The sequence below is a fragment of the Bubalus kerabau genome, chromosome 1, assembly GCF_029407905.1.
Source record: "Bubalus kerabau isolate K-KA32 ecotype Philippines breed swamp buffalo chromosome 1, PCC_UOA_SB_1v2, whole genome shotgun sequence".
Classification (NCBI taxonomy): domain Eukaryota; kingdom Metazoa; phylum Chordata; class Mammalia; order Artiodactyla; family Bovidae; genus Bubalus; species Bubalus kerabau.
In genome coordinates this window covers 3500439-3509915 of record NC_073624.1, presented here as the reverse complement: position 1 = coordinate 3509915, position 9477 = coordinate 3500439, and the positions used below count along the sequence as shown (strand labels likewise).

Here is a 9477-nt window from a genome sequence, read left to right as displayed (position 1 = left end):
CATATTTTAATTCTGATGAAGCTTAGCATGACATTTTCATGAAGGAACATGCTTTGGGTTGAAAACACAGGAGCTGTTAACCAATTTTCTTAAACAATGTGTTCTAAACAAGCCACCAGGCCATCAATAAACAAAAGCCCAAATCCTGGAGAGAGAGAGAGAGAGATGGCTACACTCATGGCATAGAACATTTACCACCTTTCAGTGTGAACTCAACAGCATGCACACACACACTCCTTCTTGTTTAACAAAAGTCATGTCTTGTGGCCAAAAATATGTTACATCCATAACTGGCAATGGCCTTAAGAGCAGATGGGAAGCTTCAGATTGCTGCGCCCTGGTCCACATCCCTCCATTTCCAGGCACAAGGGCACTCCTGGGACCCCTCATGAGACCCCTCCAGCCCTGCCCAGCTGGAGTGTGTGTGGTGTGTGGTGGGAGTAAGGAGGCTCTGCAGCCCCATCAGCAAAGGGAAGGGACAGCAGGGCCAAAGGACCTGGGCTCTGCCCCCAACCACTAGCCCTGGCCTCCCAGCCTCGGGGACAGGGGGACCAGGGCAGCAGGAGCGTTCACCTGCTGCTTCTGACAAGCTGAGATGAGGCTGGGGGCCCTTTCAGCTCCCTCCCCCAAATCTAGGTCTCTAACCCTCTAAACTGCAGTCGGTGCCAAAGACAGCAGCTTCTAAGGAAAAGGGAAATGAACCCGGGACTCACAGATGGTCGCCCTCCTCTCTCCGCAGAGGCCACGCTGCCCTTGACCCGCCTTTCAAGTCCCAAGTGTGGAGGCCCCCGCTGCAGATGCGTCCAGACACGGGGTGCACTGTGAAGAATACGGGGGGAGGGGGGGGAACACAACTGAGCCACGAAACGCCCCTCGACCCCAGAAACCGAGCCTTTGGAGAAACCTGCCTGTGGGCCTTGACACTGCCATGGATCACACGACGAGGTAAACCATTTTCTTCCCATTAATGTTTCTGGTCTTCAGCCCCAGGTAGCGGTGGCTGTTCTTCTCTGGCTGCCCATACACCATGTTGATGAAGAACTTGGGCTCGTCTTCCGCCCTGGGCTTGAAGCACAGGCAGCAAAAAGCAGATCTTAGCCGGCGACACAGATAAGTCATGGCTTCCGCCTCTTCTGAGGGCTCCTCGTACACAGGCTGCTTCATTTCCTCATAGGATGACAAAATCACTGCCTGAAATAAGTTGATCAATATGCAGATCATCACCAGCATGAAAGATGAGAGGAAGAGGACCCCGAGAACCCGGTTATTGAAAAATTCCGTGTTCTCAAAAGCTGAGACACAGTAGGAAAATATTGTCTGGGTGGCGTGGATCATGTCACTGTAGTTCCACTCGTGCTGCCCGAACACCAAGTACCCGAATGCCATGAAGACAAAGAAATACACGGACACCACCAATGCCATGTGGCAGATGCCAGGAAGGGCAGTCTGGATGGCCCTCTGAGCCAGACGCACATCGTAAAAGACCCTGGAATACCGGAGCGTCTTCAGGATCGTCAGAAATACCAGGAAACCCAAAATCACCCTCATGGTGTGATCCACTTGAGCCACTGCATGAAAGGGAATGAAATCCTCAGGATTTGACAGGTAAGCCCGAACTACACCGATGGCCAAGAAGTGCTTCCTGAAAAAGAGTACGATCCACAAGGTAAAGATACATTTTAGAGCAAAGTTGAGCAAATTATATACACTTTGCAGGTAGGCAGTCCGTTCTTGTGTGATTACATAAACCTCATCAACAGTGTAGGCAAGGAAGAAAATGAAGATGGCCAAGTACAAGTAGTTTTCTGATGAGTCGGCTGAGTTTTTTCTGTTGAAATCAGCGAGCAAGAAGGAGCGAGCATTCAGGCTAGTGTTCACAACACCTAACTGAAAGACCTCGAAGATGACCGAGATGCTGCAGAGGAGACTGATGTCTGGATTGAAGGTGGTCAATTCCACAATCACAGACCACGTCTTTTCATCCAGCCAATGGCTTTTCTGGAGTTCCCTGAGCCTCAGTGTGGAATTAAACTGCTGCTCTGCTGGAAAAAAATAGAAGGCGTATCCTCCTGAGCCATAGGTGTGCAGCAGCCCATAGGAAGAGTACGCCCACCTCTTCTCCGGAGGCCTGTAAGTAAACCCTCTGGTCGTCTTGTCAGTGTCCCGCTTACTAACTCTATTCCACGACCCAGAGTAGTTTTTTGTGTCTTCTGGGTCAATGCCATATTCGGGGTGACAGCGAATCTCTCCTTTGAGGCTGCCCTCCACAAATTTCTTGGCCGGCAGACACATTATCTCTCCAGGTTGCGCCCTCACCTGCCTCATGAGTGGCAGGCCAAGGATTTTAGAGGAGCTGTCAGGGAAAAACGTGGGGTTCGGGTCATTGTGGAGCAGAGGCAACAGCACCCTGTTCAGCCACTGATAGATGTCTTCCAGCCTGGTCACGCCTGCCAGATCCACAGAGAACTGGTCCCGAATAAACTGATTATAGTAAAAGCTATCAGTGGGGTGTAGGATGGCAACTAGGCTCAGCAAGAGAGCCAGAAAGATGAAGTGAGTGAGGATGTAACTCAGGAACAGGAAAGCTCTTCTCTTGATCCTCTTCTTTCTTTGGAATATCGTGATTTCGTCCTGGGTGAGAGGCTGGTACGTTCTCGAGTTTCGGAGCTCCATGACATACCGGTGGCGTCTGTCCATTTCTTCTGGGTCCTTCCGAATGTTGTGCAGCTTGATCTCGGAGAAGCGGCTGTTGCCAATCCACGAAATGTTTTTACAGTACTTGGCCTTCCGTGTTCTGTAGCCTGACACGAGCATGATTTTAGATGGCTGCACGAGAAAGACTGACTGAGTGAATGCACAAAACGATGCAAACAGCCATGCTGTTGACTTTTCGAGGCCGTAAGTCAGTCCATAAAATATGATGAAGAAGGAGGATATGCCACAGGTAAGAAAAACCAAGAGCCAGGCGACAGAAACACACCATTGTGGCAGGACCATTCTGGTCTTCTCTTTAAGGGCTGTTGAACCTGGCTGGGGAGGCTGCTCATCAGAAACATTTGTATTGTCTTCAATATTTGGGTTATTGGTGTTTATATTTCTTCCCTGCATGTTGGAGAACTTGCTTTGTGCTTGAGTGACCTTGCTTTGGTTTCTAGAGACCTTGCTTTGGTTTCTGGAGACCTTGCTTTGGGTTCTGGAGACCTTGCTTTCGGTACGGGAGACCTTGCTTTTGATGGGAGACCCCTGGCTTTCTTCTTGCTTGGCCGGGGGCTGTCTTTTAGAGGTGACATTGACAGAAGCCTTGGGTTTTGCACGATGTCTGTTAGACACAGGCTTCTGGGAGCTTGCCTTGTCAATTTCATAGGCATGCCAGTTTCCCAATCGTTCTTCCCAGTGCTGGCTTGCTGGTGCTTTCAAAGGATGTTTCCGAGGAGTGACCTCATGTAGAGTCACCTGAGGTCTCCTCTGGGAATACATGAACAAAGATTTGATCACTAGTTGCACAGGGAGGGTAATAAAGGCACTTTCCAGTCCAATCACCATCGACCTGATGTACCTCTGCTCTTGTGGCTCTGCTTTGATCTCCTTCTCTAGACTAAAGAACATAATATTACACAGAAGCGTGGATAACAACATTGCTAAGCAACAGGACAGCCTCTGGAGCCTATTGAATGGTGTAGAAATGACACCAGAAAATACAGAGAACCACAAGTGGCTTCTCCCCAGCTTGTAACTTAAATCTATGAGGAAAAAGTCCATTTTCTTGAGAGGCTTATCTGGGGGGGTTACTTGAAAGGTTCGGTCCAAAGACGATTCAATAGAAAGCCATTCTCGGCACATGAAGAGCCAGATGTGTCTGCTGAACAGATTCTCCACTTTAATTCTACTTAAATACCATTCAGGGGACCTGCCCTCATTGTTGTGCCACACACGGAGGGAATGGATGTCGCCCAAGTCCTTTTTCGTCACTAGGAGGAAAGTGCAGATGCTTCCTCGGTAGAGAGTCCTAAATTGTGGATGGCTTAAACAGTGCACATCACTGCTACCTTCGGTTCCATGCAGTTGGATAAAGACATTGGCCCTGGTCCCAGAAGCACAACGGCTTCCTGTAAAAACAGTGACTAGATAACACACATTATCATAAGGATCGTTATCAAGGAGAACTATCACATGTTCCCTAAGATACTGGTCTGTTTCATCTCTGTGCAAGGCCCAGAACGCAAGGACCAAGTACAACAGCAATATGAGAAGTACCGTGAAGAGGGTCACAGGGTTTTGGGTGACGTTCTTGACTGCCTCCACTCGTAAGTCCACAGGGTTAGGGACCACGATCACCTTGGCCGTCAAATAGTGGGTACGCAGGTGAAGGTTGGCCTGTTTGATTATATCCAGCTGCCGTTTGGCCCGCCGTGGGTTCTTGCAGATACAGTGCACTCTTTGCCAAGTGGTCTTCTCTCCCACAACACAGGTATCTTCTCTCCAATCGCTCTGGATCCCAAACATGTCCAAGCATTCACTGCTGAAAACAGAAATTCTCACCAACTTGTTATTGGGTTTTAGGACAAAACGAGGTGCCTGTAGAACCACAGCGACGGTGCACTCAGAGGAATCAGTTCGCTGAGCTATGACCTGCACCAGGGCCGCGGGGAGGCAGACCACTCGGGCCTCCTTCACCGTACACTCCGGGTCAAACAGGTCACTCTCGTTGGCAATTGGAGGGATTTTATGGGGCACCAGGTAGCTGGTCATAAAAGAGTTGGGTGTGATCTCACGGCCCGCGTACACAGACACCGTGAACAAGACGGACACTTCTGTCATGATGTGGATCAACACGTCCCTGCCTGCGGTACTGTCCACAACAAAGCTAAACGCCCCTGTCGTCTTTGTCGCTGATTCATCCACTGCATAAGGCTCTGAGCTGGGTCCCACCGTGAGATTAACAGTTCCAAAGCTCAGGTTTTTCCTGATGAGGTACACTTCCAGTGCATCAGGTGGGATCTCAATCACGTCACCCGTGGCCTCCACTCCTGTCATTCGGAATCCAACCACCTGGGTCAAAATGTTTTCCCCATAATTTAGCCAAGGGAAAGGGTCATCCGCAAATTCACAAAACATCGTGGAAATCGGAGCGCTGGCAGGCAGACTAGGAACGCTGTTCACATTTAGGCTGGGATAAAAACAATTCTGACAGTGCTTCTGGGTGCTGAAGAACTTGGTGACATTCCACTTTTCGGTTTTCTTGACATACATTTTAAAGTTGGAGGTCCTCAAGGCAGTGGTCTCATTCTCTGGCACTTTCACAGCCAGTACCGTGTCTGCTAGAGATTCAACCACGTGGAAAGGCTCTTCAAAGACTTCATAATGAACCAGCAGTTTCAGGATGTTAGACAAGGTTATTAATATTCCAGTGCACACACTTTCTATTTGCTCAGAAGAAATGCTCTTATCTCTCTGATGACTATCTTGGAGGGCTTGGCTTGCTTGCCAAGTCCTCACTGTGGCCAGTTTCTGAGAGAATGCACTGATCTCAGAGGTTTTCTCTGTTAATTTAGTAACAGCCATGACCACCTGGCTAATATTCACCAAAGTGTTTATAGGAAGAATAAGTGTCTGATTGAAAAGGTGTTCTCGGAGTTTAATTTTGTCAGCTTGCAGACTTAAGTCGCTTTTCATACTATTCAAGACAGAAGCTACTACGTATATTAAATAACTTGCATTTAGAAAATCCTGCTGTTGAAGCAAAGTAGACAGGGATGAATTTGGTCCCATGGTGAAGTTGGATAACTTCTCCAACACAGTCATTGATGAGTTTACGTCAGTGGGAGGCCGCACAGTGGCGTAAAAGTTCACCTGAGAAAAAGCTCCCAGAGAGGTATTAAATGCCTGAGCAATTATTTTCAAGGCATAATGACTGTCCAACACACCAACAGGGAGAAAGGAAGGGGGCGATGTGGAATTCTTTCCCAAATACAGGATGGATCCAAAGTTATTCTCTTTCACAGAACTGATCTCACCAAAACCATGTACATCAGGAACTATTATTTTATATGTAAGAACAATGTTCTTATGCTTGAAATGAGTACAAATGACAACAAACTGAGTAATGAAGGAAATTCCTTTTTCTGGAACAATTTTGCAGTCTGTGCTTATAGGGACATGGTGAATAATGAAAGGATATCTTAAGACCAAGGTGACTCCACTCCAAGTTGCTGCATTGAGAGAAATCCAAAACTTATCTTCCCTGAAATGCCAGAAAGCGAAAGCTTTTACAGACACATAAGCACCATTCCGTCCTGTTGAAGTTTGCCCCGTCCAGTCAAATGGCACCTCCTGACCTGAAGACGTCAGAATGGACCAGCGATAGACATCTCGGCCTGCCGTACAGCCTGTGCAGTCCAGAGACAACGAGAACCTCTCCGATAAAACCAGAACCTGGTCACAATTTTCAATGCAGGAAACGCTTGCTACCGGCTCTCCCTGAAGCACGTGCACCGTTGCATCAGCAAAGGCTGACCTGCTGGTCTTCTGGATCACCAGTCTGAAAAAATATACACGGCTGCCTTGAAGCGTTTCTGGAGAAAGTGTGAGAATAGGACCAGAGGCCCATGTCCACTTGAGATCAACCTGCTCCGGGAGACAAACTTCCTTGCTTATCACTGTTGTGTTTTCTCCATCATAGTTTCTTGAGTCTGTGGTACAGTACCAGAGAAACTTAAGTCTCTCTTTCTCTAGAGGGTCTGTTTCCTCTGGATCAGAAGACATATTTCCATTGAGAGTCACCCCATCTGTGAAATTAATTGTGATGTTGGAAGGCCCTGAAATAACAGCATTCAGGGGACGTCTAAAAATGACGACATAGATGCTGTCTGAGTCGTTCTTCCCTGGAACCTGGGGATCCCGCGTTCTGACAACCACCGAGAAATTAAACAGATACACCCCCCAAGGTAAAGAATACGGGGGTATAGTCACCATGAAGAACCCACTACTAAAATTGACCGGTGGCTTTTCCAGAGGTTTAGTCCAGTCAGGCACGGCCCCTACATAAGGAACGGCATAGACAGACCAACCCCGATAATAGTACTCCTGGATGGGACAGAAGAGGACGACTGTCGCATTGAAGGTGTCTCCCATGTCCCTGGTCAGTCGCACTGGTTTATCGTCGTTCCTATTTATCCTCACGGGGTCCAATCTACAAGGCCCAGGTCGGAATACCTGACAGGACACGGAGGACTCTGTGGGTTCTGAGCTGTTCGGGCTGACAGCTTCCAAGACGACCGGGGTGGGCCCGTCCGTGGGACACTCGGTTCGGGCCACGAATCCCGGGTAGGAGCGCCGGCCGCGGTGCAGAGCCCGACGGGGCAACGCGCGGCTCTCAGCGGCCGCGGGCCCGAGCAGCCGGAGGCGGAAGGTCCACTCCAGAGGCCCGAGCGAGCGCGGCAGGCGGGACAGCCGGCGCAGGGAGAGCCGGCCGCCGGGCGCGGACAGCTGCAGGTCCACCGGCGCGGGCGCGGCGGCGGCGGTGGCGCGGCGGGCGCGCAGCTGGACGTGCGCGCGGAGGCAGCGCGGCGCGAGGCTCGGGGGCCGCCCGGCCGGCAGGCAGAGGCCGCGGCGGCCGCTCAGGAAGATGCCGCCGCCCGGGGCCGCGCGGGCCCGGAGGCTGACGCGGGCGCGGCCGGCCCCAAGGCCGCCAAAGCCTGCGCCCCGCTCCCCGGGGGCCCGGGAGGCCCTGACCGAGCGGAGCGCGGCCTGCGGCCGCCGCGCCTGAACGAGGGCCCGGGTCTCGGACGGGGCACGTCGGGCCGCGGCGGGCGTCGGGATGGGGAGGTCTCGGGACGGCGAGCCGGGCGCCTGCGCGGGAGCCGCGGGCAGAGGCCGGCGGCCGGGCCCACAGCCCAGGCCCAGGCCCAGGCCCAGGCCCAGGAGTAGGAGAGCCGGCCCGGGCCCCATGGCAGCGCCCGGTGCGAGCTGCGTCGGAGGCGCAGGGCGGAGAGCCAACGGACACGGCGCGTCGGGCGCGGGGCGGCTGGGGCGCGGGCCGGGGTCACGGCGGGCGTGGGGTTCGGGGCCACGGTGGCCTGCGGTCAGCGTGGTCAGTGGGGTTCCTGCGGCCCAGGAAATCAGTCGTTTAATCTCCCCTCGTTGGGTCTGACCTGTCAACTCAAGTTACACTTTCACTTACAGAGTCTTAGAGTTTCTGTAAAAATCCTCACAGTTATTGATTTGTAATTGAGTTTTGTTATGGTCACAGACTATTCTGTGCGATCCTTTACCTTTTTGAACGAGTTGAGACTTGTGTCAGTCTACCGTGTGGTCTGTCTTGAGTCCATCTGTGTGTTCCATGTCACTTGAAAAGAATGTGTATTCTACTGTCCTCTGTTTGGGAGTCAAGTCAAGAAGGGTGGTGCTGTTCCTTAGATCTATATTTGTTTTCTGCATTTTTTTCTAGTTCTAGCAATTGCTGAGAGAAGATAATATCCTACTGCAACTGTGAAATTGTGCATTTCTCTCTTTAATTCTGTTAACTTATTTTTCCTATATTTTGGAGCTCTGTTTATTAGGTAGATACACAATTGTTATGTCTTCCTGCTGAACTGTCCCTATTATCATTATGAAATGTCTTTATCTCTGGTCAGAATCTTTGTTTTGAAATCTCCTTTACTTGATATGAAAATATCCACCTTATTTGTCAATTATATCTCAATAAAACAGGGCAGGGTTGGTGTTAGTGGAGATGAAGTCAAATAAGATGACCACACTTGCCTTCTCATGCTTTTTTTCTAGGTGGCATATATTTTTTCATTTATTTACACTGAAATTATTTGTCTTTATTTTATAGTGTTCTTTTACAAGCAACATTTAATAGAGTTTTACAGTTTTATCCAGTCAATCTATTCCTTTTAATTGAGTTCTTTAGACCATCAACCATGACTATTCATTGGAAGGACTAATGCTCAAAATATTTGGTCACCTGATGGAAAGAGCCAGCTCATTGGTAAAGAACCCAGTGCTGGGAAAGATTGAAAGCAAATGGAAAAGGGAGGGCAGAGGATGAGATGGTTAGATAGTATCACGGACTCAGTGGACATGAGTTTGAGCAAGCTCTGAGAGACGGTGAATGACAGAGAAAACTGTGAGGTTCAGTCTATAGGGTGGTAAAGAATCACACTGGACTTAGTGACTGCAAAACAACAAGTGGCCATCAACATTTCATGTAAGTCCGCTCAGCAACTCATGTAAGTGTTGATATGTTTGGATTAGATCTGTCACCTAATTTTTTGTTTTCTTATTTTCTCTGATTATCCATTGTTATGTCTGATTGTTTTCCTTTTTGTTCCCCATTAATTCATTTAACATTGGTCATTTTAGACAGCTCTCAAGCACCTACTATATACCAGGCATTTTTCTAGGCATTAGCCCTAGGCCTAGTTCCCATGGAGCTTCCATTATAATGGGGGTAAAAGACAATCAAAAATAATC

The 9477-nt window shown here is 49.6% G+C and overlaps 1 protein-coding gene across 1 annotated transcript; it reads right to left on the bottom strand.

The window, feature by feature from the left end:
• Positions 1 to 494: 494 nt before the first annotated feature.
• LOC129652968 (polycystin family receptor for egg jelly-like) lies at positions 495 to 7947 on the bottom strand. Its single transcript, XM_055585510.1, has 2 exons — positions 3272 to 7947; positions 495 to 3142 (listed from the first exon to the last, which is right to left on the bottom strand). Exons 1-2 carry the CDS (start codon positions 7945 to 7947, stop codon positions 934 to 936), a joined length of 6885 nt encoding a protein of 2294 aa, XP_055441485.1. The 3' UTR covers positions 495 to 933.
• Between the last annotated feature and the right edge of the window lie 1530 nt (positions 7948 to 9477).